The sequence below is a fragment of the Phaethon aethereus genome (assembly GCF_964289735.1).
Source record: "Phaethon aethereus genome assembly, chromosome: 26".
In the NCBI taxonomy this organism is placed as follows: domain Eukaryota; kingdom Metazoa; phylum Chordata; class Aves; order Phaethontiformes; family Phaethontidae; genus Phaethon; species Phaethon aethereus.
Genome location: NC_138602.1, coordinates 5,693,628 through 5,720,650, shown reverse-complemented (window position 1 = coordinate 5,720,650; position 27,023 = coordinate 5,693,628). Strand labels below are relative to the sequence as shown.

General features: G+C 67.4%; 2 protein-coding genes across 2 annotated transcripts; both read left to right on the top strand.

Moving 5' to 3' along the window:
- Window positions 1-2,842: 2,842 nt before the first annotated feature.
- Window positions 2,843-10,954, top strand: PALM (paralemmin; the record flags this gene model as incomplete). Its single annotated transcript, XM_082010936.1, has 9 exons — window positions 2,843-3,006; window positions 3,589-3,637; window positions 4,783-4,863; window positions 4,968-5,098; window positions 6,608-6,731; window positions 7,115-7,136; window positions 7,421-7,483; window positions 8,542-8,673; window positions 10,199-10,954. 9 exons carry the CDS (start codon window positions 2,843-2,845, stop codon window positions 10,783-10,785), a joined length of 1,353 nt encoding a protein of 450 aa, XP_081867062.1. The 3' UTR covers window positions 10,786-10,954.
- An 8,032-nt stretch (window positions 10,955-18,986) lies between these two features.
- MISP (mitotic spindle positioning) lies at window positions 18,987-23,014 on the top strand (the record flags this gene model as incomplete). The annotated part of the gene is made up of 4 exons (XM_082010987.1): window positions 18,987-21,091; window positions 21,977-22,188; window positions 22,608-22,646; window positions 22,928-23,014. The coding sequence occupies exons 1-4, from the start codon at window positions 19,042-19,044 to the stop codon at window positions 23,012-23,014; spliced, it is 2,388 nt and encodes a 795-aa protein (XP_081867113.1). The 5' UTR covers window positions 18,987-19,041.
- Between the last annotated feature and the right edge of the window lie 4,009 nt (window positions 23,015-27,023).

The window sequence follows — 27,023 nt, the reverse complement described above, 5'->3', positions numbered from 1 at the left end:
GGCGCCGTTGCCATGGCGCCGTTGCCATGGCGCCCCGTTGCCAGGGAACCGCCTCCCGGCTCGGCGGAGCCATCAGTCACCGGGGCCGGAGGCTGCGGAGCCCCATCGGCACCGGCCCGGCCCGGCCCGGGGCTGCCGGCACCGCCGGGACCCCCGCCCCCGCCCCGCGGGGAGGAGGGGGCGGGGCGGGGGAGCGGCCGCTCCGAGGCCGCTCTGGTTTGTGCCGCGGCGTGGGGAGGGTCTGGGTCAGGGGCCTCCCCCACCCCAGATCCGGCCCGGGGCTCTGTTTTCCTGCCCCCAGCAGCAGGGTCCCCGTCGAGCGTGCTGACCGCCAGGGACGGGGCACGGTGGGACCCGGGGGCTGGTGGGGGCTCGGGACCCCTCCGCCCATCCTTCCACCTCATCGCCCTGTCCCAGTGGGCAGGGGAGCTGGGGGCACTGGGGTTACCCCCCTGCCAGGTCTGGCAGCGGTGGGTCAGTGCCCCGCGGGCGGTAGCTCGGGCTGGGCCCCACAGCAGCGCTGGGGTGTGCAGGCTGCTGGGGCAGGGGGGGGCGGGAGGGTGCAGCGAGGGGCATCCAGTCCATTTTGCATCTCTCCCTGGGCCAGGAAGATTCCTGGCGTTCGACCCGGGAATGCGGAGACTGTAGCAAATGATGGAAAATAATGAGGATGGAGGAGGGAGGAAAAGCAGAACAGAACGTTTCAGGAATGCTGTAAAGGTTTGGATCCATCGAAGGGGGCAAGATCCAGGAAAGAAAGGCCCTGGTCCAAAGCCTTCCGAGCTTGGGGTGCTGAGAACTGGACTCTGGGGCGGCCCTGGCCCCGGAGCAGGAAGGTACCCATGGCAAAGGGCAGCCCCGGCACCGTGGGGCTGGTGCCAGCCTGGCCGCGCGGCCGCTCGGGCAGCCCTGGCTCGGGGCAGGGCGCGGGGGACGGCCGGTTCCTCCCTTCAACACATAATCTGTCTCTGCCGAGAGCCGTCCCAGCTGCCCCGAACCCCCGGGGGTTCCTCGCTGCTTTGGGGGGGAAGGGGAGGTTTCACCCCTTGGGCTGGAGCCCGGGGCAGGGCGTAGGGCCGTGATGTGGATGCTGCTCCCAGCGCCCGCTCCGCGCATCCCCCACACCCACGTGCTTGGGGGGGGGTCTCGTGGGGGCCCACCAGGTCCGTCACTGTCCTTGTCACGGCTCCGGCTCCGAGTTGTGCAACAGCCTTCGGTCTGTCTTTCCGGAGAAAGAAAGTTCCCCTGTGTGCGGGGGCAAGGCGAGACCCCGGGCATGGGCGATGGAAGGGCAGACCTTCTGCCCGCTCCTGGCCCCGGGGCATCGGCAGAGGAGGTTCCCCTTGGGAAACCCACCGTCCCCGGCAGCTGCCCCCACGAGGGAGCGGCTCCTGCCGTGGCGGGGTTTGCAGGGTGCAGCTGCTGTTCGGGACACCGGTCACGGAGGGAGTGCGGTCGGCCTCGCGCCCCGTGTTGTCCCTGTGCTGGGTGCTGCTGCTCTCGGACCCCACGCAGCCGCGCAGGGAGCGGCAGCAGGGCGAGCGGGGACGGGGAAGGAACTCGCAGACGCTCCAACTCCCTCTGGGTTTGTAATTATTTGCTTCCCATCCGGGGCGCAGCGTCGGGCTGCAGGCTGCCGGGCGTGCCACGCCGGGGGTGGCGAGCGGCGGGCGTGCGCCTGCGTGTGCAAAACAGTCACAGCGTCACCACAAACAGCACAGAAATAACCGCTAACAAAAGCGACACCGTCCCCAATTTGTTTTCCTGGCCTGGATTTCCCACGCCGCTGGCATCCCGGGGTGCGGGGTGAGGGGAGGACGGGCGGCTCTGAGCAGCTTTCGGGTAATGGCTGCCTTCCAGGAGGCGGCAGGCGGAGGCAGGGGGTCCTTTCGCCCGGGCAGAGCCCGTTTCATTAGCTGCAAAGCCCAGCGCTTGGCCGGGCGTGTGCTGTCCCCTCCGGTGCAGGACTAGTGCGAGGGCACGTGCGTGTGCAGGGGTACGTGTGCTGGCACGTGTGGACGGAGGTACCATGCGTCTTTGAAAAAAGCCCATAGCGGGAGCGTGGCGGGGATCTTCCCTGTCCCCCCTCACCGTGAGCCGCCCCACGTGGGCTGGGACTGCCGGTGGCCCTGCGGCCGCTCCTCTCCCTTCCCCCAGCCCACCGGGAAGGGACCGTCTGCATCTTGTTTTTAATTGTGCTTTTGAAGCCCTTGGGCCCGGTCGGGCGTGCGGGGACCGACCCGGGGAGACGCAGGTGCAGGGGCGTCCCACCGGCCCCCCGCGCATCAGCCACCTCGGCTCCACACGCTCAGCCAGGGCAGGAGCTCCTGGGAGCTGTGAAAATGGATGTGCACTTAATCGCCGGCATAAATTATGTCCAAAAGGTCTCCCCCTCCGCCGCCTCGGCGTCCACCAGCTGCAGGAACAGCCACGGGCGGGGGTTTGCGGACCACCCGCCTGGGTTTCCTCCCTCCTGCTTGCCCAGGAGCAGCCGGAGGAAGGGCTCGGCCGTGGGGACCAGAGCCCGGACCAGCGTCTCCACGCCAGTGTCTCCTCCGGAGCGGCCGCCTGCCCCCTCGCAGGCTCTGCCGTCCCTTGCTCTGGGAAGTAAGTGGCAATGATCCATCGCCTGACGATACCTCCGTGCCTCCCACCCTAATTAGTGTCGCAGCTAAGCACTTCGTTAGCATCGTCTGGCGAGCAGCCAGCCGGCTCCCGGCGGCACCAGAGCATCCCCGGTCCCAGCCGGGCCGCGGGCGGCCGCCCTCAGCCCGGCTCTGCAGCTCCCGGCTGCTGAACCCGCACCCGACGCCTCGCGGCGCGGGGGCCCTCGCCAGGCCCCATGGGGCTGCGCTGCCAGTTGGGCTGGTCGGGGGCACGTGCGCCGCCGGGACACGGGAAGGCGCATGTCGGCAAGGCATCGGGGCACCCCCTCCCTGGAGCATCCCGGGCCCTGGAGAACCGCGTCGGGGCCAGCGAGGCGGCTGCCGCCGGCAGCATCCCCGGGCACGGCCGCGGCAGTTCATGTTGCGAACCGCAGCTGGAGCGGAGCCGGTTGCAATGTGCGTGTCTGCGTGTCCGTGTGTCTGTGCGTGTGTGTCTGTGCGTGTCCGTGTGTCTGTGCACGTGTGCATGCGTGTGCCTGTGCGCGCAGCCTGGAAAGGTCGCTGTCCGGGAAAGGTGTCGGCAGCCAAGAAATGGGCTTGGAATGGAAAGCGTGAGCCAGGTTGAACCGCAGGGGCGGCCAGAACCATCCCGCTCCAGCCCTTCCGTGGTCACCGTTTCCATCTGCGCCACAGCCGCCGGAGGAGCGGGTCCGGCTGCGCCGGGTCAGCCCCAGGTGCTGGGCGAGGTGCCTGTCCCAGGGGGTTCGGGCAGGGCCGGGCCCGGGGGGTGCCTGGAGGAGCTGTGCAGACGAGGGGTATTCAGCTCCGGGGTGACGAGGGGAAGGGGAGAAAGCAGCCGGCGGAAGGGAAGAGTTCAGCCTTCGTCCGTGCGCCGTGTGCGGTTCGGCGCTGGCACGACGTCCCCATTCACCCTCCGCGGGGGCGGCCGCGCTCTTCACTGCTGCTCTCTGCTCTCTTGCAGGGCGGCAGAGGCCAGCACCCTTCAGCAGGAGCGGCTGCAGGCCATCGCGGTGAGTCCCCTGCGCGTGGCGAGCACGCCGGACCTTGAGCTGGCGGCCCCGCGCCGTCGCCCGCCGCGCAGGAGGCTGCCGGTGCGGGGGCTTCGGCCCGGAAAGCTGCGCCGGGGCTGCAGGCGGGGGCAGGAGCCAGGGAGCCCGTGTGGGCGCCCAGCCCCACGCGGGGGGTCTCCGGCAGCCAAACAAGGGCCCGCGGGAGCCCGTGCCAGGCCGTCCTGCCCTGTGGCGGCTCTTCCCGGGGACGCACCGCGGCCGGGGTGCAGGATCCGGCAGGGCTTGGCGGGATTGCTGAAACAAGGGCAGCCGGGAGGTTTAATTAACGAAGCAGTGCCTTGACGAGCCCCCGGCGAGAGGGAAGTGAGTGATGATTCCCCCCTCACCCTTTCCCAGGCGAGGGCCGAGGACGGGGCACCGTCCAGCCCTGCTGCTGCGGGCACCGGTAATTACAGGAGCCGGCGAGCGGGCGGGGGCTGCGCTGGGCAGCCCCTCCCCAGCACGGAGCAGGGCACGGAGCAGGGCACGGAGCAGGGCACGGGGCTGGTTTTCAAGCCGGTTGCTGCCCCGTAGCAGTTCCCCTGCCCGCCGCGGGCTGCCAGCTTCCCCATCCCGTCCCGCTATCGGTTGATCTCCACTACACAAAGGGCAAATTGTTCTGGGCCAGAGGAGAAAGAACGCGGGTGACGCTTCCCGGGCTGGGACTGACTCTGCCGAAACGATCTGGACCGGTCCCAGGACGCGCGGCGAGGGGGGGCGGGGGAGAGGCCGTGGGGGCTGGATCCCCCCGCGCTGGCAGCTCGCGCAGCGGGGCCAGGCGAGGGGAAGGTGACGTTTGGAGCTGGTGAACAGAGTCCAGGCTCTGCCCCGATTTCTTGCACTCTCCGTGCCTCAGTTTCCCCCAGTGAGGGCAGGACCGCGACACAGGCTGGGGGCTCCCGGTGGGCTGCTCCCAAGGCCAGTCTGGCAGCCCCGGGCTTGCGTCCCTGTGTCAGACCCTGCGGGAGCCCCTCGCCCCCCGCTCCCGGCTCCTCCCTGCTCAGGAACGCTGCCCTGGCCGGGAGGGGGGTGCCCCCACCCCGGCGGTGCCCGGTGCCGACCCCCTCCCCACGCCGACCCCGGCTTTGCCGCTCTTGTCCCTCCAGGAGAAGCGGAAGCGCCAGACGGAGATCGAGAACAAAAGGCGGCAGCTCGAGGATGACAGACGGCAGCTGCAGCATCTCAAGGTGAGGATCCCCCGGGACCCCGGGGCCGCCTCTGCGCCGGGGACGTGCCGGGGACGCCCTGGCTGCAGGGGTGGCAGGGCCGTGACCCCCGCTCTGGTCCCCAGTCCAAGGCTCTGCGGGAGAGATGGCTGCTGGAGGGGGCCCCGGCCTCAGCCTCCGAGGAGGACGAGGCCATGAAGAAGCAGATGCAGGAGGATGAGGTGAAGACCAAGGAGCTGGAGGAAACCATCCAGAGGTGACTGGGACGGCACGGGGCCGGGGTGTCGGGGTGCGTCGGAGGGCACCCAAGTCTCTCCAGAGACGCCCCAAGCAGATGGGCGGCTGAGACACAGCTCGGTGCCACGCGCTGGGCACGAGGCACGCCGCCGCGCCGCCGCGCCCGCTCGGGTTCAGCCGCAGCCCCACGCGGCGGAGAGCATCTGCTCCGGAGGCCGGAGCTGCCGGGAGAGCAGGTGCCTGTGTGGCGCTGCCAGGGCTCAGCCGCTCTCACCGTGAGCCCTCCGGCTGGGTTCTTGCCAGCATTTGTCCGGGGGCTGCAGCCAGTCCCGGAGCCTGTCCAGCCCCGCGGCCCCTCTGAGCACGGACGCCCCAGCCGTGCTCTGCCCGGGGCTGCGGGTGCCACAAGCTGTGTAGGGCGTCAGTGGGAGCCGTGGGGCTGGGCTGGGGGCTGGGGTCCCCGGGGGGTGCTGCTGGGCGCCCAGCACCCGTGATCGCAGGGGCAGGGAAGCAGGGGGCTGGTTCCCCATGGACGTCTGTCGCCATTGCAGTGGCTCAGCCCTTGGGGAAGGGGCAGGGTGGGAGGTGGGGGCACAAGACTCAGCCCCTGCCCAGCCCCCTCATGCCTGGGCTGCCGGAGGCGGAGGGGGGCCGGGACCCCCGGCGCGGAGGTGTCCCGGCAGCCCGGCTAGCCTGCAAGAATGCAATCAGTCACGGCTGTGCCGTTAATTACCGAGCATCGGTGCAGAGAGGGGTCAGGCACGAAGGGGCCTTTGTGCCGGTCTAATGGCGCGGTGCATTCCTCTGCCGGCGCCTCGCGGGAGAGGGGAGCTGAGGGGGGGGTTCTGCCGGGGGTGCTGCCACCGCACTGACCGAGGGGCTGCGATTTACACGGACATGAATCCGTGGGCACTCCCCGGACCTCCGCCACGTCCCGCTGGGCCCTGCTGCCGGCACAGCTCTCGGCTGGGATCGATGGCTGGGAACGGGCAGTCGCCCTTGTGGGAAGCTCAAACAGGCTTTGGGTGGCACGTGTGGGAGCAGGATGGTGGTGGAGCGGCGTTGCTCCACGCCACCGAGCGAGGGCACTGGCAAGTGCCTGGCGGCGGGGACAGCGAGAGCCCCGTGGGGTCGGTCCCGATGCCCCTGGGGGGGTTTCTTCCATCCACTCGGGCCGAGCCCGTCGTCTGAGCGGCTGCCCCGGTTGCTCGGTGTCTGCGGAGCTGCGACCGTCGTCCTGAGCATCGCTTGCCCCGTGGCGACGGGCGGTTGTGTGCGGTGACGGGCACCCGGGTTAAGGGTGAGGGCAGCAGCCGCCGGGTGAAGCTGCTGGTTTGTTCCGGCAAACACACGCTATTCCCCTGCGAAGAGATGGTGACAGCCGTGCCGGACATCGGTCTGTCTGTCCCTGCACCTCGCGAGCCCCGGGGCCGCTTTGTGCCTCCCCTCTCCCCCGTGCCACGTCGCTGCGCCGCGGCTGCCCGCGCCGTGACTCCCCAGGGCCTCTCAGCCCCAGCTCTCCCTGCAGGCTGGAGAAGGAGCTGGAGACGCTGGAGAACGGCAGCTCAGCCGCTTCCACCAAGGAGAACCTGGCGGAGGCGGCGGCACCGGCCCAGGAGCAGAAGGCAGAGGCTGTCCCCAACACGCAGAAGGTGGGCACGGCCGCTCTGGGTGGAAGGGGGTCCCTGGGGGGCCGGCGCTTGCTCACCCCCCCAGGCCAAAGCTGGTTCTTGCTGCTGGTGCGGAGCGGGGAGCTGCCGGGGCGGCGGCGTGCAGCTTGCGCTGGTGGAGGAGCCGAGCGCGGGGAGCCGCTGCCGACTGGCTGCAGGGTTGTGCCGGGGTGCTGGCGCAGCCGCGGTGGGCCCCAGTCCGCCGCCGTGCCGGGCACGTTGGCCACCCACGTGTCCCTGTCACCCTGAGAGCCCCTGCCAGCGGGGCCAGGCTGGGGGTCCCTTGCCCCGGTGGGATGGGTGCGCGGGCGGTGGGTGCGCGGCGTCTCCCGGGCCGCTCCTAACCTCTCCCTTCTGTTTTGCAGAGTCCCCTGGGCACAGTCAAGGGTAGGTGATCCCCGCCTTGGCCACGGTTCCCGCTCTCGGGGGGCAGCGCCCGCCGCCCCCGCGTGCTGCCCCGGCACTGGGGCCGGGTTGGTGGAGGGAGCCGGGGCAGCCCTGTCCCCACGTCCCCGGCCCCTCCTGCGCAGCGGTGCCCTGCGGCGGGGGGGCCCATCCCGGGCGCCAGCCGTGGGGGGACACGCCGCCCTCCCCGGGGCCCGTCCCGCGGGCACGCAGACAACCGGGCGACCATTTTGGCTCAGGCGGTCGCCTCTCCTCTCCGTCCCCAGCCGAGAAGAAGGTCTCCAGCAGCCCCATGAAGGCAGTGGAAGGCACTGACATGATGAAGGCAGGTAGGTGCCCCCTTCCCAGGGAGGAGCGCTCCTTCCCGGCCGCTTCCCCTGTCCCGTCCCGCGCCGCCCCTCGGCTCGCTGCCCGCCCCGCAGCCCTGCCGCCGCCGCTCCCGCCGCTCGATGACTTTCCAAGCCGAAGGCAGAGAACATCGTTTATTTGCAGTCAGAGGGTTTGGTTTTGCTTCCGCCCTGCAGCTGGTGCGTGGTTCGGGGCCCCCCCTCACCCCCCATTCCATGTCTCTGCTCTGGTTTCACCCTTCGCCTCCCGCTCTGTTTGCGGCTTCTCGGCACACGGCCGAGGGAGCGGAGCGTCGGCTGCCGGCATGGCTGACCCTCAGGGCCCCGCGGCTGGCTGCCGGCAGGGAGCTTGCGGGGTGCTGAGAGCAGGCAGGGGCGCGCGGGGCCGAGCTGCCCGCCATGCGGGGCTTTGCTCCGGTTAGGGGGGACGGCTCGGACTGGGCTGCGGCACCGGCGCTGGGCAGAGCCCGTCTTGGGGTCCTCGGAGCAAAGCGCCACCGGGCCAAGGCGACCCCGGCGCCGGCGGGGACTGGCCGGGAGCCGAAGGAGAGACGCGGAGGTTCGCCTGTCCCGCGGGGGCGGAGGGGCTGCACCAGCGCCAGCACTCTCAGCGGGGGATGCCGCCCCCCGCCAGCACGGGCCTGGCTCCCAGCCCGGGCCCCCGCGGGCAGCACCGCTCACCGGCCGGACAGACGGACACGGCGCCGCCGGACACGGCGCCTCCAGGGCCTGGCTGCGCCCCAGCCCGGGGGACGCAGAAGCCGCAGAGGTAAGGTGATGCCGGCAGCACCAGGATGGCGATGGCCCCCCAGGTCCCGGTAGGAGGGCTGTGCCCGGGGTGTCGCACCCGCCTCTGCCATTCACTCCTCGCTGCCGCCCACTGCCTTGCTAACGCCGCTGAGCACCGCGCCGCGCCACGCCGCACCGCACCACGCCGCACCGCACCGCTGCCGCCATGTGCCTGCCCGCCGCTGGCCGCTGAGCAGGAGCGAGGGAGGGCCGGGGCCGCCGTAACGCGTGCTGTCCTCTTTGTGTCCCAGCCATGTACTCGGTGGAGATTACGGTGGAGAAGGACAGAGTGACCGGGGAGACCAAGGTCCTGTCCAGCACCACCCTGCTCCCCCAGAACCACTGTCTGCAGGGGGTCAAAGTGTACGAGGACGAGCTGAAAGGTATGGCCCGTCCCGCACTGCTCCGAGGCGTCAGGAGCGCCGGGCAGGGGACGAGGGAGCAGCCGCCCGAGCGTCCCAGCGGGTGCCGGGACCAGGAAGGTCTGGGGCCGCTCCCGGCCGTCCTCGCCAGCTCTGTAGGGGAGAGACGGCTCAGGGCAACCCCTCGCTGGCCCCAGTCCTGCGCCGCGGCCGGCCCGGCGTGGGATCCGTCCCGGCGGCATGGGGTAGACGGTCCCGGCGAGCCAGCCCTGGTTTGCATATCGCGACCCTGCGCCACTGGGGAGCGGAGAAGAGGATCTGCCGAGTCCAAGACCGGGGAGCCTGTCCCGCAGGCGGGGAACGCAGCTCCAGCACCGCATCAGCCCGGTGTGCCCGGGCTGGCGGAGGGGACCGTGGCCACCGGGCGCAAGAGGAGGTGCAGCAATAGGGCCTGGTCCCTGCCTGCAGCCCCCCCTTTTGAGAACCTCTGGGAACCTGCTTCGAAGGGCCCGGTGACACCAAGGGGTGGCTGTGTCGGTGGCAAGGACCCGCCGCAGAGCTGGGGCGCGTTACTGGGACCGGTGGCTGAGTGGATCGACTGCCTCTCCAAGGAAGCGGCGCCGCACCGCGGCCGGTGCCGTTCGGCACCCTCCTGCGGCCATGGCTGTGCTGGGCCACGCTGGCCTGTGCCTCCACCAGCCGCCTGCGACCCCCAGCCCCAAGGACGGGCCGAGGAGCCACGTTGGCAGCGACCAGCCCGGGGCGGCCGTATGTTGGTCCTGGCCCCGCCGGCCCTGCGGGGCCTTGCCGGCCCTCGCTCCGTCGACGGGCTGTTGAGGCTGTTGCCCTGATCGTCGCGTGATGCCCCAGGTCAAGCAGAAAACGCGATGAGCCGGAGGCCGCTCTCGCCGTGACGCAGGTCTGCTGCCTCCGGTGCAAGCCGTGCAAGGCGCGCTGGCTGCGGAAGAGCCCTGTCCCCCCCGGGGCATGGGGCCACCGTGTGCCACAAGCAGCGGGACTCGGCGGGATGCGGCCGGACGCAGTGGAACAGCACCTGCCGAGTGCTTGCGGGGGTCTTACTGGTGGCAGCGGTGATCTGCTGCAGAGCGTCGTGCCGGCCCCGGCCGAGCCGGACGCCAGCCGGACGCCATCTCGCCGTGTTGAGCGCGGCCAGCTTGGCAGGCCGTCGGCAAACTGGCAGACAGCCGCGGCTCCCGTGGGGCTCGCCGGGTCTGAGGCTTCGGAGGTGCCAAGGGCCGGGAGCGGCTCCTCGCATTGTGCTTTTGTTTCAGGTTCCCCGTCTGCTGTCGGGCAGGAGCCGGGTGATGCGGGGGGTCCGGCAGCAGGTCTGGCCGAGGCGGGGTTGGGGTGCTGCCGGGGTCCCGGCCTCGGTGCCTTTGGGGAGGGAAAGGTGCCGCTCCCCGGCTGCACGGGAGCCGGGTCTGAGCGGGTCGCGCCAGCGGGAGCTCTTCCAGGTCGACTTGTGCCCCCAGCCCGAGCGCCCTGGCCTGAGCCCCCCTCACACTCCCTCCTCTTGTCCCCGCAGTGGTGCACGCGGTGAGCGCCGAGGACGGGGCCCTGCAGAACGGGGCTCACCCCCTCAGCTCCTCCGAGGTCGATGAGCTCCTGCACAAGGCGGACGAGGCCACCCTGAGCGAAGCTGCGGGGCGCGAGGCCCCGGCCAAGGCGGGCGAGGAGGCCGGCAGCACCCCGGCCAGCCGGAAGCCGACGCCGCGGCGGGAGATCACGGGGCTGCAGGCCAAGCCGCGGGAAAGCACCACGGTGCTGCCGCCGGGCGAGGGGACGGAGCCGAGCCGGGAGCAGCCCGTCACCATGATCTTCATGGGCTACCAGAACGTGGAGGACGAGGATGAGACCAAGAAGGTGCTGGGGCTGGAGGGCACCATCAAGGCCGAGCTGGTGGTGATTGAGGACGCCGAGAGCAAGCCAGAGCCGGCGCGCAAGGACCACGCTCCACCCAACGGCACCGCGCTGGAGCCGGCGGCCACCCAGCCGCTGGGGGAGGAGGGCCCGGGCGGGCAGAAGCCGGGTGCCAACGCCACGGATGCCAAGGAGGCTGAGCAGGAGACGGACGTGAAGAAACAGCGCTGCAAGTGCTGCACGGTGATGTGAGCCCCGCCGGCCCTGCGCCGCCGCCAGAGCAGGCTGCCCCCGCCAAGCCCCCTCCGCCCCGGCCCCCGCTAGCCAGGCCCACCGCCCCGGCACGCCGGGCTCCCCCCCACTGGACACGGACCCTTTCTGCAGAGCCGGGGAGATCCAAGATGGTGCCTGCGAAGCCGCAGCAGGCAGCAGCAAACTGTGGCCGCGGCACCGCTCGCCCCATCTGCCTGACGCCCGCCCCATGCCGCACCCCACCAGCGCTGCCTGTGATATTTATTAGAGACCCCCTTGCCCCACGGTGCGCCCGCCCCCACCCATGGCCCGGCCTCGCCCCGTGCCAGCGCCCTGCCACCGCGGATGCCGGAGCCTTTCCCTCCTCTCCCCGGCAGCTTCCCACTTGCCGTCGGAGGACGGAGCCGGCCGGGCTGGGGGATCGGAGGGCGCTGCCGTGTCCGTAGATGACTCCCGGGGAGCCGGCGGTCAGCGGGACCCGCGCTTGGCCCAGCCCGTGGTGGGCACGGAGCCAGCCCCACGCCAGCCTCTCTCTCCACGCCTCCATCGTCCACTTCTCCTGCGGGGAAAGGCCCTGGGCTGTCCGCCCCCCGGCTGCCTGCGGACATCCCTGCTCCGTCCCGCATCCTCATCCTCATGCCCCCAGGCTCCCCGAGCCCCTCCGGGACGGAGCGTGTCCAGGCGAGGGAAGGGCATCGAGGGCAGCGTCCCCTCCACGGCGCTCAGCCGCGGCTGGGAGCTCGCAGGGGGCTGTGGGCCACGTGCAGCTCCCGGGGTCGGCCCCGGCCTGTCCCCGGGGCTGCGGGCAGGAGGTCCTGCTCTGCTCCCCGGGGCTCGGCGCCCCGTGCAGGAGCTCCTCGCCCCGGCGCTCGCCGTGGCAGCTGCCGCCGCCCAGGTACCGATGCCGCAGGCCCCCGCGGGGCCACCCCGCCGGCGTTGCTGGGCTCTGCCAGCCGAGGGGCTGAGCGCGGCTGTGGCCGGGCGCCCGTGTCCTCCTGGGGCGATACGGGTGGCGGTGGCAGCAAGGGAAGGGGGAGCTGGGGGCCCAGCCCCACGGGGACGGGGATGGGCGGCAGCTCCTGCGCCCCCTCGCAGCAGCAGGAGGGTGGCCCAGCGCCGCGTCCCCCTCCTGCCTCCGCTCCCCCAGGCCGGGGCTGCCTGCCTGGGGCAGCTTGGCAGAGCCGCACTCTGGGGCCGGGGGCTGCCCAGGTCACCCCGGGCACTGGCACTGGGAGGTGCCAGGGGTCCGGTGTCCCACGGAGGGCGTCCCCAGGACACTGTGTCCGTGCCGGGACTGCGAGCAGCCTTCCCCGCTCCTCCCGCCCCACGCCCTGGCCCTTCAGCGGGGGTTTCACCACCAGCACCAGCGTTTCCTCCCCACTGAGACCTGCTGGGGCGGGCAGGGGGTCCCAGAGCGGCACCCCGGGGTGCTGAGCCCTGCCCAACCCTGGGTGCTTCTGCCACAGCAGCCGACACGTCTCACAGGCCTTGGGCACGGGGCTGCTGCTGAGCCCGCTTTGTGGGTGTGGCGGGCGGGGGGCACAGTCCTGCCCCGCCCCGGCACAGGGGCTGCCACCGGGGGTTCCCATCTCCTGACAGCACCGTCCTGAACGCCGCGGGGCGTGGAGCCCCGCGTGCCGGCCCTGGGCCACGGTCGCTTTCGGCGCCTGGTGCCCCACGTCAGCTGCCGCCGAGCCGGCTGCGGCCGTGCGGCCGGGCTGGCAGTGCCCGGTCCCCGCGCCTCGGGGGCCCAGGAGCTTTAGGCAGGACGCCGGCGGCCGGGAGCGCAGCCCAGCTGCCGGCCAGCACGACACGGGTCCTGCTCCGAGCGCGAGCGGGTCCCTGCTGCCAGGCGCGGCCGGGCAAGTTGCCAGGGATTCCCTGAGCCCCCGGCGAAGCAGGCGTGGGGCGGCCCTCGCGCTGCCCGGCCCACCGGGACGTGGGTGGCAGAGCAGCCAGGCGTGGGGCTCACTCCCCCAAGGCCTTCCCTCCCCCCCAGCCCCCTCATGTGAGCAGTGACCCCCACCATGACATTCCAGTTGCCCCCCAGTTACTACCCAGGCTGCAGTTTTCCCCCCAGTGGAGTCTGCAGGGGTAGGGGAGGGGGGCAGGGGCCGGGGTACGGGGCTGGGGGGGCTCACGGTGCTGCCGTGCCTCCTCCCGTGGGGAGCCCGGCCCCGAGCCCCGGCTGGGCACCGACAGCCTCTGGGAGAGGCAGAGCTGGGGAAGGGGGTCGGGGCTGGCACCCTGGGGGGCGGGGGGCCTCTCCCGCAGCAGCCCCATCGCTGCAGTGCCACAGGGCGGGGTGCCGGGGCTGGGTGCCACGGGCCTTCTGCCCCATCAGTCCTGGGGGGCCGGGTTAGGGCTGGGTCCCCAGTGGGGATGCGCGTCACCTCCCACCATCCCCTCGCGGGGGGCCAGCACCACTCACCCCATCCCACCCCGGGTCCTGCAATCCCCCCCACCCCAAGCCGGGGCCCCCTCCCACCCTCGGCATCCTCTGTCCCTCAGTTGGCTTCGGACCCAGCACTGGCTCCCGGCCACATCCGGCCCCTGCGGCGGCAGGAGCAGGATCAGGCCCCCGCGGGGCCGGGGCTGGCAGGGGCTGAGCAGCAGCGGGTGGAGGAGCCCGGCCGTGCGCCCCAGCCCCGTCCCACCGCCCCCCGCCTGGCTCCGCTGAAGTGCACTTCCCGTGCTCCCGTGCTTTTCACTTGTGCCGAAGCCGTTTGACATTTTCCCCCTCCCAGCCCCCCCGTTGTTTGTAAGACACCCGAACCGAGCAAATAAACTGTGTGAACAGCCAGCCTGGCGCCTGCACCCTCCGCCTGGGGACCGGGGACGGCACCGCAACACTCGGCACCCCGAGGGGCGGGAAGGAGCCAGGACGGGGCTGGGGATGCTGGGGCTGGGGATGCTGCGGCTGGGGATGCTGGGGATGGGGATACTGGGGACAGGGATGCTGGGGATGCTCAGGCTGGGGATGCTGGGGCTGGGGATGCTGGGGATGCTGGGGATGGGGATGCTGGGGATACTGGGAATGGGGATGCTGGGGATGCTGGGGACGGGGATGCTGGGGATGCTGGGGCTGGGGATGCTGGGGACAGGGATGCTGGGGCTGGGGATGCTGGGGATGGGGATGCTGGGGCTGGGGATGCTGGGGACGGGGATACTGGGAATGGGGATGCTGGGGATGCTGGGGACGGGGATACTGGGGACGCTGGGGCTGGGGATGCTGAGGATGGGCCCCGCTGCCCCTTCACTGCCTTGGCTCCAGCTCAGAGGGTTTCCACAGCCTCTCCCCTCCAGCTGTTTCAGGGGTGCAAGAGCCAGTGCAGGGGCACTTGTGCCATTGCTGGGGGGTGACAGAGCCCCTCCTCTGCTCGGCAGCTTTCCAGTGCTGCCCTGGCTGCCTGGTGCTCTGCCCTCGGTTGCCAGCCCTGGCAAAGCTGATGCCAGCCCAGCAGCGTGGCGAGCAGCACGCAGGGGATCCCCACCACGTCCCCACGCCGCCCACACTCACTCGCCGCTGCCAGCACCGAGCGCCCCATTCCCTGCCGGCCACACCGGAGCCAAACCGGCACGGGGCAGCGGCACAGGAGCTGCCCAAGTGGCTGCAATCCAGCCTGGAGGTACCTCCCAGCAGGATAAATCCCCTCGGTTCCCTGCTCCTGTGGCTAGCAGGGCCTGGCCACAGCAACAGCCAGCCGGGCAGGGGCACGTCGCTGTCACACCTCTGTGTGTCTCCAGCCCCCAACACTGCCCCAGAGGTGTCTGTCCCCAGACCGACGGTGACACCAGGCAAGGGGGATGTTCAGGTGCACCCTGAGCACAGGGCACAGGTAAGGGCAGCGCAGCTGGGATGGTGTCCCAGCACCATGGCATTGCCAGCCCCGGCGCTGGGATGATGGACATGTGGCCACGCCGGAGGAGCGGGGAGGGCGAGGCGGGTGGGAGCCAGGTTGCTGGAAGGAAAGGGATGCAGGCGTGATGCTGGCGGGTGTGCCCAGGTGGAGGGGACGTGGCAGCCCAGTTTCCTGCTTGTCCCAAGGGGCAGCACTGGGGTCAGGGCAGCACTGGGGTCAGGGCCCCCCAGGTCCCATCACCATGTAGCCGTGAGTCTCTGCTCACTCCTGGGCTGGTGCAGGTCCTGCTTCTGCCTGGGGCTGTGATGCCAGGGCTCGCTCCCGGCGCGGTGGGGACCCGGTGCCAGCCCAGGGAGCCGAGCACACACCCTGCCGCAGGCGTGGTGCGCTGCCCAGCTCCCCAGCCATCGCCTGTGGACTTTGTCTCAACTCCGCGGTAAAATAGACTCCGCTCTCCTGCCCGGAAACGCAGAGCAGCCTGACAGCCGCACCAAAGCCGCCGTCCCCCGGCCAGCCAGTGCCAGAGCCAGCAGCCCAGAGAGCAGGGCTGGGGGTACCAAGGGGCCGGGCAGGGGGTAAGTGGGACCTCCCGGGCACCCCACAGCCGGGCAGAGGCAGCCGGGGTGAGTTGGGTCTGACACCACGGCCGTGCATGGGCCATGACAGGCGGCAGCACAGCCGGGAGGGGCTTTCCGTCCGGAGTGGGCTCCAGCGGGATGCAGAGCTGCCATGGCAGGGCAGAGAGGATGAGGACAGGGACCTCAGCGAAGGGCTGGGCATCCTGGCACAGCACCGCCTGCTCGGCTTGGATGCCCTGTGCCAAGAGGTGTCTCTGGGTGCCAGCAATGCCGCCCACTCTGCCAGGGTTCGGCAGCCATGGCCACAGGCACCGATGGCATCACGGCTGCTGCGCTGCGGTCCTGCCCTCAGCCTGGCGGGTACAGGGTGCTCCAGGTTTCCCAACTGGGCACAGGGGCTTGTCCCTGCAGGGAAGGGGCTGCTTCCATCCCTGGGGAAGGAGGGAGCTGCCCCGCTGCGAGGGGCTGGTGGGGAGCGGGGGGCCGGGTAAGGCAGCGCCGCGTGGGTGCCCACGGCTGACAGGGTGACGGGGCCGGCAGAGCCAGAGCTGCCACAGTGGCGAGGGCACCTGCACCCGCCTGCGCAAACACGGGGTTATCAGGCGGCCGGGCTGGGAGAGGCCCCGGCGTGTAAACAGGAGAGGGCAGGCGCCCGGCACGGCTGCTGCCAATGCGGCTGCTGCCGCCATGTTCACTCGGGCCCACGGGCTCCTCCACATGCTCCCCATCAGGCACAACCCCCGGGGCCAGGGGCCCAGGGGTCCCCGGGCCCTGCCCTGGGCTGCCCGGCATGGACTTGGGGGGCTGCAAGGGCGCTGGTGGCAGACTGGCCGTGCACTCCTGGGCTGCGTCCCCACGCCGGCGCTGCCGGTCCCCGGGGAGCAGCTCAGGCTCTTCCCATGCACAGCCAAGCCCACATTTGTGCTCCTCTGTGGGGAGAACCAAGCGGGGGACAGGCTGCCCTGGGGTGCAGGGTGGGGAAGAGCCGGACAGCCCGGATCTCTGGAGTTTCAGGCCTCTCCGGTGCTGTAGCCGTGTCCGTGGCGAGGCAGAGCGTGGCTGCAGGAAAGTGTCGCTGCGTCGCTGTGTTGCTGCACCGCCGCACCGCCGCACCGCTGCACCGGTGCATCGGCACCCGGCGCGTTGGTGCGTGCCGCAGGCTGGGGCCACAGGCAGCCCTCCAGGCGGGGCAGCCGGCGGCAGCGGCGGTGATGGTGGCGCGGGGGGGTCGGGAAGGGGTCATTGAACCGCGGCCAGCACTGAGCCCGGCGCGGTTCTCGGAATTCCCCGCAGGCTCGGGCTGAGCTTATCAGGGCCCTGCAGCCCTGCGGCCCCATGGCCCCCGCGCCCCACTGCTGCCCCCCCGGCCACTCCCTGGCAGACACGGCTCAGCTGGGTGCCCCGCGCGGCCTCCCCGGGGTGTGGGGACCCCCGCCCCGACGGCCCCCCCGGTCAGTAAGTGCAGTGCGGTTGGGGTGGGGGCGAGGGCAGCGCCGGCGCGCGTGGGGCGGCCGCTCCCCCCGGCCTCAGAGGGACCGGTCCCCACACGGGGTCCGGCTGCGGCGAGGGCGTGCGCGCGCACGCTGGCCCGGCGGGGGTGGGCGGGCGGAGGGGCTGCCGGCAGCGCGCCGGCACGCTTGTGCACGTCTCGCACGCCGGGAGGTCTGCGTGCGCACGTGGTGTTTGCGCGGGGGGGGGGGGCGCGTTGCAGGTCCCGCGGCGGCAGGACCCCCGGGGTGGGGGGGCCCTGGAAAACCCCCTAGATCTCTCCTTATGGTGGGGGGGGCCGGAGGAGGCTGGCGGGTGCTGCAATGCCGCCTGCTCTGCCCAGCTTCTCCCCGTGGCGCTTGGCCGGGCTGGGGGCAGCCTGGCAGGAGGGGGATGAGCCCGGGACCCCCACACCCCCACGCTCCTGCCCAGGCAGGCGGCCGGGGCTGAGCCGAGACAGTCGGGCGGCTTTGGGTGCTGCTTTGGGAGGGGCTGTGCCGCTCGGCGCGGTGCCGGCCGGGAGCCCCGATAACAGCCCTGCGCGTTTCCTCTTCCCCGCTCCCCGCCTGCGCCGGCCACCAGCGCTCCCCGGTGAGGAGACCCTCCCAGCAGGGACCTCTGAGCCCCCCAGACAGGATAAGAGCTGTGGGCAGGGAGTTCTCCCTACCCAGGTCACCGGGGGCTATAAAAGAGCAATAGGGAATTACAGGTGGGAGCACAAGGGGGTGGTGGGAATTCGGCTGGGCACGGCGTATCGGGAACGGCAGCCCCCAGCCCGTCTCCTGCTGCCCGGGCCGGGCACGGGGCTGGGCGGCAGCCCCACGGCGCGGGGGCGTCGCCCCGGGGTGCCCCAGCTGCCCCTGACCAGGCCCAGGTGCTCCCGCCCAGGAAAGGCTTAAATGGCAGCTCGGCTGCGGGCCCGCCCCGTTCGCCCCCGGGGAAGGCTGCAGCCCGGGCGGGGAGGTGAGCGGCGGGAGCCCCGTCGCCGCGGGGGGGGGAGGCATGTCCAGGGCACGGTCTGGCGGCCCTGGGGACGAGCCGGGCTGCTCCAGGCGAGCCTCACCCCGAGCCGCGCTCCCCGGTACCGCAGCACCCCGGGCTGCCCGTCGTCACCGCAGCCTTGCTCCTGGCCTCGCCGTGCGCTCCGGGCAGGCTGCGAGCGCCTGGGGAGCGGTGCCCGGCGCTGACGCACCCCGACCCGCTCAGGCTCGCGCGGGCCCAGCCGGGAGCAGCGACACGACCCCGGCAGGGTTGTGGCTACCCCTCGGCAAACAGAGGGAGAGGATGTGCCACTCGCCCGGGGGCACCCCTGGCTCACCCGGGGGTTACGTGTGTCTCGCCGGCACAGGGGCCGGGCCGGGGACGGTGTCCGCAATGTGGCGAGAGCTGCTGTCTCGCAGGCACCCACCCCCGGCACCCGCTGTCCCACCCAGCTCCGGCCCAGTTGGCACGGGAGGATCAGCGCCAAGGTCGGGGCAGTTTACTCCGCTTTGCATGATACGGGGGTTAAAGTCCCCTCCTTTTTACAAGCCACGAAACCGTTTTTATGATCCCCGCTGTTTCAATAGCTTGGCTATTAGGAGCCTCCCTCCCGCAGACACGCAAGGAGAAAGTCCGGGCAGAGGTGGACCCGGTGCTGCCGACGCCTCTCCCTGCCGTGAGCTGATGCTCCCGGAGCCGCCCATGGCCGGCGGTGCCTCCCTGCCCCGTGCGTGCGGTGAGGCTCAAGGACAGCAGTGCTGGAGCCGGCAAGAGCTGCCCGGGGCGGCAGCGGAGGCTGGTGCAGCCGAGCCGGACGTGGCGGCGCCCAGAGCCCCGCAGCCGCGGGCTCGCAGCACCGCTGCCCTCTTGGTGGTGCGGGCGATGCCGGCTGCCTGCGGCAGGTTTGGCTTTGCTCGCTCACAGCTGCGGCTTGGCTCAGGATGCGGCCGGGCCGGGGGACAGAGGTGGGAGCGGGACACCGGCTTTGGGGCGGTTCCCATTGGGAATAGTGCTTTGCGCTCCGGCTGCCTCTGTCCAGGACCTGGCGCTTGTGGCAAACGGAGCGAACGACTGCGGGGCCGCGGCTGGTTGCGGTCGCAGTGTCTGTCCCCCGGGCACAGGTCTCTCCCGGTCACCGCGCAAGCGAGGAGAGGGAGCTGCACGCCCCCGACTCCCGCTCCTTCTGCTGCTCTTGACGGCCGCTCTCCCCTCCTGCTTGCAGGGACGGCCGGTCCTGCCCCTCGCCCTCAGGGGAGCCAGGAGCCCGAGGGCGACCTCGAAGCTGAGCAGCGTCCCCGGTCCAGGGCGAGGCCGGCAGCGGATCGAATGCTGACTCTTGCCAGGAGATGGACAGAGTCACCAGGCACCTGGTCTTCCAGCTCCCGCAGGCTTCGCACCAGCACGACCGCAGCGATGCCCGCCAAGCTGGCTCGTTTGCAGAGCAGAGAGCCGACAGCGACGACGACGTGTTTGGCTCCGCTCAACGCAGCAGCCAGAGGGTAGAAAACGGCTATGGCTGGAAAATGAGGTCAAAGTCACCCTCGTATTTCCTGGATGGTGGAAAAGATGTCTGGACCCCATCCCCAGACAGGGAGTCCAAGCTGGAGGTGGTGAGGTCAGGAAACTTGTACAACCTCAGGGTTTACCGAGGCGAGAGGAAGCCCTCAAAGCTTTACGATGAGGACGAGCAGGAGCAGCACAGGGTCCCTCCACCGAACATCTCGCCTGAGAAAGCCAGGGAGCTGGAGGACGAGAGGAGGGAGATCATCCGGAGCCAGGTGGTGAGGAAGAGCTCCACCATAGCCGAGAGGTGGAGCTCCATGGATGAGCTGAGCTCTATAAACGCCATCACAGGCAGCCAGGGTGAAGGCAGGCATGCGGGCAGCTTCACCACCAGCTTCGCCATTTGCTTTGACAAGCCTTCCTCGGGGAGGGTGGTGACGCCTGTTGACCCTGAAAATATTGACACGGAGCAGATCAACTTCTCCGCTGCTCGGCAGCAGTTCCTGATGCTGGAAAAGACCAACCCGGGCTCTTTCTTCAGCCCGGGCCAACAGGCCATGTTTCCAAAGCCAGAGTCCATGACAAAAGTCTCTAGGCAAGAGTGGCATAGCCCTGAGATGGCCTCGAAGGCTGCGACAGGTTACGGTAATGCCGGTGCATCCAGCCAGAGCAGGACAGACAAGACTGTTTATCAGGCTTATAGTGTGTCCTGCAAGACACCGGTGAGGGAGGAGGTTTATGCTCCCAGAAGGGCTGATACTGAAAGGTCGTACCCCACCAGGAAAGTGTCCAGCTCAACTAAAGCGTCTTCCAGAGAGGACCTGGACTCCGGCTTGGGTGAGATGTATAACGAAGGCAACGCAGGCTACACCAGCGACGGAAGCGCATCCAGCGAGACCTTCAACGGCGCTGCGGATCCGAGGGCTGGCAGCAATGGCCTGGAGAAGGAGATGAAGATCAGCAACGAGACGCCCATCGAGCGGGAGATACGCATGGCAATGGAGAGGGAGGAGAGCCTCTGGAAGGAGAGGGGGATACAGCGGCTCACCTCCAGCAGCGAGCTGGTGGAGATCCAGACCAAGCCTCTCTTCTCCATGCACGCCTCTCCGGGCCCAGGCAGGAAAGGGAAGGACAAAGGCCGCGCTTCCCTTTATGTCCAGAGGGAAATCGAGCAGGAAACCAAGCGCGAGGAAGATCTGAAGAAGCAAGGGAGGCTGCTGGGGACGTACGACAAGGGGACGCAGCAGGAGCTGGAGGAGCGCAGGAGGGTGTTCGAGCAGCAGGAAACCCCCCCGCAGAAGCCCACCCCCACGAGGAAGGCAGATGAGCAGAGGAGCTGGGTTAATGAGTTTGCAGTGGAGCAGCCCACGAGCCACGGCCCCCGCCCCGCAGAAGACACCAGGGGTGGGAGAACCCTTCCCAGCCACGCAGTGAGCATCCCGCGCTTCCAGGCGTCCCAGCCGCGCTTCGCCGCCAGCGAGAAGAGCCGGGACCAGTCCCTGGTGTCCCAGCGTGTTTCCGCCAGCGCCAGCAAGTGGGGGAGTGAGGATTCACAGGGAGGAAGGCTTCCCGGCTCCACCCCAAGCCCCGCTGGCACGGCTGTCCTGCCCAGAGAGTATTTCTCCTTCTCTTTCTGGAAGCCCAAGGTCTCCTTCGTGGACGACATGGGGACGCAGAACCCGCTAAGGAGGGAGGACAGCCGGGAGGAGCAGTACAAGCTGAGGACCTGGAAGCCCCAGACCTCGGCGCTGATCGAGGAGGAGATCCGGAGCGACTTGCAGAGGGAAGAGGAGCTGCAGGAGCAGCGGCGGCGGCGGCAGCTGGTAGATGGCTGCTCCCTGGTCGGCAGCGATGGCTTTGCCCAGGAGGGCTCCCGCTCACGGCACAGCTCCGGTAAGGGGAGGAGAGGAATGGTGGGATGGGACAGGGCAGGGGTCAAACCCTGGGGCAGGGCTACCGCGGGCATCGCTCCTGCCCTCCCGTTCCTCGTGGCTCCGAGTCTCAGCAGGAGCCGTCAGAGGGGGCAGGAGTGGCACCACGAGGTGCCCGTCCCAAGGGACCTTCCCGTGCAGGCGGGCTTGGGAAGCCGTTGGGCAGCAAACCCTTACGGTGGCTGCCGTCCGCACGAGATGCCTCTCGCGGGCAGCAGCCAGAGGTGACCTGGGCTCTGTGAGGGGAAGAGCGGCCATGGCAGGGACCAAGGGGGACAGGGTTATGGGTGGAAAGCATCAAGTCCTGGCCTGGGAGAGCCTGGCTGCAGGTGAGGGGTCCAGGTTCCTCCCAGCAAGGATTTGCTGAGGTGCCTGTAAGGACCCCTGTGTGTTGGTAGCAAATTGTCCCTGGAGAAAGAATTCTCCTTGGACACCAGTTCTGTGGTCAGCAAGCAGAAGTGCTTGATGTGAAGTCCCTGGAGCCAGCTGGACCAGCCCAGCCTGTCAGGGAAGCAGATGCAGGGAACTGATGATGATGAGGAGGGATGGTCTCCACAAGAGCAGCACAGCTTTTGATTCTGAGAGCTGCTCAGATATTGATGACTTTGTGTCATACTATCACAGAAAACAGCGCTGGAAGGGCCCAGAAGCGCCCAGCTCATGCATTTCTGTTCCCTTGCTCCTGGCAATCCCCAGCTGGCACCCAGACAGGGGGTCCCAGCCATGTCCAAACCTGCTGGACCTGCAAGGAGGCTGGTCTGAGGCAGGAGCCTTGCTCCCCTGTGGGCACCCCAGCCCCGGGAGTGGTCCTGGTGTCCCTCACCCCCCACGGCTCTTTCTCTTGAAGCTGCCTCAGGTGTCAGCAGCAGCTACTCGGTGCCCGGGTCTCCCATCTCCACTCGTGCCTCGCACCAGACGGGGGTCCTGGGGCTGGTGTCGTCCTTCACCCCGCTGAGAGTGGCCAGTCCTTCCCAGGGCAGCATGGAGACCCTCACCCCAGACTCGGCTCGTTCCAGCCCCTTCGAGGAGCGGAGGAGGAGGGTGAAGGAGGATGGAAAGGTGAATGCGCCTGCCCTGCCTGCACCGGGCAGCATACGGTTGGGGGCTGGAGCCTGGGAGAAGGCTGGTGGCTCTGGGGCCGAAGGCAGCCGTGCCCAGCTCCCACCTGGAGCTGGAGATCCAGCTGCTCGGCTCGGTGGGAGACCCGGCAGTGGTGGCACCAGCAAGGTGCCATGCCGAGCCCCAAGGGCAGCACCCCACGGCTCAGGGGTGCCAGCACTGGGTGGGACTGCAGGGGAGCAGCAGCTTCCTCCTGGGGGCAGGTCCTGGCCTGAACTGTACCCCCGCTCTGGGGCACACGCTATCTCACCTCGCCCCCCCGCCCAGCAGCCTGACCCCCCATGCCCCGTACTGCCTGCCTCTGGATATTTCCCGGCAAGGGTGCTGTTATCTGAACCTTTTTTCCTCCCTTTTCACAGTACGCAGGCATTGAACCCGTTGACAAGATCAACACGGAGGTAAAGTCCCTGAGTCCTCGAAGGCTCTGCTTGTGCTGCCCCGACTCCTCACGCCCCTCGCTCCCCGGTCCTGGAAGCTGACGGGCTGGACGGGGGTCTCGGCTCCCGCAGGCCACGGGCACGCTCGGGTGGGCATCGCATTGGGCAGGTGTTGTGGGTGCCGTCAGGTCTGTGTAACCTGAAGGGAGGGGCTTCTGGCTGGGAGGGCAAGTCATGCAAAAAAGGTTGTTTATAAACAGATCTTCTTCATAAAAAGCTACCGCGCCTTCTGGGTTCTCTAGGTCGTGGAAAGCACCAGAGTGATTCGTCACAAGAGTGCCATGGCCCAGCGCTGGGAGGCAGGGCAGTATGTCAGGGACGACGACTGAGGGACCCCTGGGGCTGCGAGGGCTGGGGCCACCGGACTTTGCCGTGTACTTACCCTGCGTGGGATTGTCTGACACATGATGGAAATACCTGACCAGTTCAGCTCCTGGTTATCACGAGAATCAGAGACTTGTACGCTGCAAATCGCGTCTGTTTTTAACATAACTGATGATCCTTCCAATGCATTAGATGTGCTCATTCGTTCCCCCTTCCCTTTGAGGTGAGGTAATACTTTCTTTTTTTTTAAGAGGGAAAAAATCGGATCACTTTCTTCTAATTACTTCTGCAAGGAGACAGCCAGATGAAATCATACGGTAATTTAACTTCTTTCTCATTGGAAGCTGTGTCTCTGGCTTACAAAAACGCTTTTATTTCTATAAGTGGTTTTAGGTGTTTAGGTACAAGATCAGGCATCACCTGGGAGGGTACCTGGCCTGATGCATACCTTTGGATCAGTATCGGCATCAAACTGGGAAATCAACGTTTCTGCTTCTCATGTGATCTACTGAGATGCAGTAATATACATATACATGTATATAAATGATGTTTATTTTTATTTTGCTAATTTATTAAAGAGTCATTGCTTTCCCTCATTCTTCCTGGCCGGTTTTGTCCGCCTGCTCTGCTGCTTCTGCCACCGGTGTTTCGAAGGAGCCTGGTGGCCGGGGGGGGGGGGGGGCTCCCTACGGCTGCCGTGCTGGGGGAGCCGCCGGGACCCCGCAGCCCCGCTGCCCGCAGCCCCCTGCCCGCCCCGCTGCCCCGCCGTCGCTAGATGGCTCCCGGCGAGCGCGCAGGCAGCGCGAGCCCCGAGCACCCACGGGTGAGCGTGGGGCCGGGCGGCCCCGGGGCGGTGGCGCCCGGCCAAGGCAGGCCGAGCCCCGGGAGGCGGCGGCCGAGCCCCGGGCCGCGGCGCTGCCCGGCGGCGGGGGAGCGCTCCGCGCGGGCGGGGAAGCAGCCGGGTCTGCAGAAGCCTCCGGGCGGTCCCTCGTCCTGCGAAGCTCCGGACTGCGGGTCCCGCTCCGCCGATGGTGGCCCGGGGGGGCTGCCGTGGCTGCACGCCCCAGGCAGGGCTGGCGCCACCGGCCCTGCGCCCCGCCGGGGCCCGATCCGGGCAGCAGCCGCCGGGCCCCGCCGCGCGGGAGCCTCTGCCCCCGCCTCGTTCACGGCCTCGGTCGTGTTACTTTGCGTCGGCTCTGGGTCTCCGCCCTGACGAACCGTTTTTGCTGGCGATGCGAAGATAGAGAGCACGCGGGTAACGCTCCGATGATGCCCAGCGTTCCTCCCTTCCCTCGAGCCCTGCAGTCACGGGGACCGGTGAGAAGCGAGGGCTGGGGCAGGAACACGGCAGCCCCCGTCCCCCTGGGGTGCGGGGGGCTCTCCGGCTGCCCAGGCGCTGGAGCGCGCTGGCCCGTCCGGCAGCCCTGCCATCCCCGCAGGCTGGAGGGCGTCCCGCTGACGAGCCAAGAGCATTCGGTCTCCCTTCTTGCAGGAAAAGATGTTCCTAGAAATCCTTTTCCACCAAATACATACACAAATGCTTTTAAATAAAAAATAAACTTTTACAAGTATTTTCATCCTGAATTGTCATGAACATTCAACTCTTCGATCTCCCTCCTATTTTCTGTGGGAGGTTAACAAGACATCTTCTTGCTGATAAAGTGAGTCTGCTCTAACTGGACAGCACTAACACGCAAGACAAATGGGGGCTGGGATGCTGCTTTCCTTTCGCCCTTTTTTCAGACTCAGTGTCCCCACAAGTCCTCTGGCTGCCATCTTTGAAAAGCCCTAAAGCCCTTTTTGCAGCCAACGCTGCTCCCAGCAAGAGCCTTGTATGGGTAATTTCCTGATTATAGGAAATGAGGTTTGCGGTTTGAGCTGCCGAACGTGCCCTGGGACAGTTACTCAGAATTTCTGATAATGCTACGTCCTTGCCTTTACGGAACGAAGCCGCTCTCTGGCTGGTCTCCATTACGAGCAGCTGTTAAACCCTTGACGGGCTCCAGTTCAGGATGTTCCACGGGACGCTACTCACTTGTGCGAAGTGCAATTAACTAGAACTCTAGCTTAAAAACATCGTAAGATGCAAATAAAGGGCTCCACAGGTTTCCTGGCGTGAAGCGGCAAGCGACCATCCCCAACGCGCGCGTGGCCTGGGGAAACGTGGGTCTGTCGGCGGTGGGGGGCCGCTCTCCCTCCCTTCAGGGCAAGACCCTCACCCATGGGCTTCCAGCACACGCAGCGCTGCCGGCTTCTGTTCCCTCGCGCCGTGCCCACTCGGCAAAACCCCTGAGCCGGCCCAGCCGCCCCAGCCCCGCTCATGGCTCAGCCCCGTAATCCCAGCCCCGTAATCCCAGCCCCGTAATCCCAGGTTGGGCGACAGGGAAAGGTGTGGGTGTGCCAGTGCTGCTGCAGGCAGCCTGGGGGGGGGATCCTGGTTTTGCTGGATAATCTGTTATTTCTGGGAGGTTTGCTTTCCGTCGCCCCTAACAGCATGTCGGGGGAAGCTGTTCGCCCACCCCCCGTTCTCTCTGCTCACTCTCATAGCCCCCCGAGAACTGGGAGGTGCTCTTGTGCTTGTGAGAGGGGCGAGGGAATGCTGCCGGCTGATTGTGCCACCTGATTTTTAAGGCAGCAGCCTTTCATTAACGAGCTTGGGGGTGTGGACTAAACAAATCGGCACAGAGGAAAGAAAAGCCTGATCTGGCCCTTATCCCCAGCTGGGGTGAGTAAAGCCTGGTCTGTAGGAAGGGGCTGGCTCTGGGCTGTTGGGTGTGGAGCTGTGTGTGTGGCAGGGCTTGGCTTGGGCCCTGACCATGTGCCGCTGTGGAGTTGTGATGCCGTCTATGCTTGACAGCAGGAGGAACGCTGGAAGATGTCCTCTAAGCATCTGATTAAGTGAGTTTGTCTTTGTTATGGCTCTTTAAACATCTATAAGTTATTTAGTGATATCAAACATTGCTTGAATGGGACCAATTCTGGCAAAGGCTTTAGCCACAAAGGTCTCATTAAGAAACCATGACCGTGGGCTCCATGGGATTTCAAACAGCCCAAATCCTCCTCAGGGTCAGCTCTGTAACGCTGAATAATGATGGGCAGAGCACGAGAAACGTGAGCATGAGAAGTGTGTGCGCTGGCGTTTCAGGAAACGGCTACCTGCTAGCTTGGGGTTGCTGGCTTCGCTTTTGTGGAACAGACAAACAGACCAGTCAAGCAGGACTGAGCAAAATGTTCTTTTATTAGATTATGTCAACAATTCAATGCAACAACTTGACTGGACTGTAAGACAACATATTGACTGAATAGTACCTGAACAGCTGAAAAAGCTTGACTACATCTACCAAAGTGCATTTATGTAGCTATATTTAGCACTCTGGGGAAAACACTTGCCACAAAACCTTTCAACGCTGTCAGCCATTTAAAATAACTTCTTAAAACACAGTCACAACTTCTTAAATCTACAAATCTTTCACTAAGATAAATGACATAAACTTGTTGAAAGCATTCCCATGAGATCTGGATTAGCAGTTGGCAAACATGGCATTTCATCATCCTCCCTCCATCCCAGAACTAACTCCTGTTACTTATCTTTTTAAGACAGGCTTATACTATAGAGTAAACGCTGTGTACAAGTGTCAGCTCCCTACATATGAGAGCAGCTTTAACTCCTAGCCAAGTTATTCAGCTACTGAGCCCTTTCCACGTTAACTATTTAATCATGTCATTAATAATACAGTAGAAAATTAACTTGTCTTGCAAATGTGAAACCTAAGATTCTCCTATTTATTTAACTTACTGAATTATCGATTCCAATAGAAAGAACTACAGAAGTTTCTCACTTAACCTGAAAGCTAAGGTGATGCAAATTTGTAGATGACTTATGTTCTAAGACTAAACTGAAGAGAAGGATGCTCTCCTCAACCTATACTAAATATTGCCACTTAAACCTTTCAAAGACTGCTTTCAAACATACTCCTATCAAAAAGTGGCACAGCAGAAACTAAATGGATACCT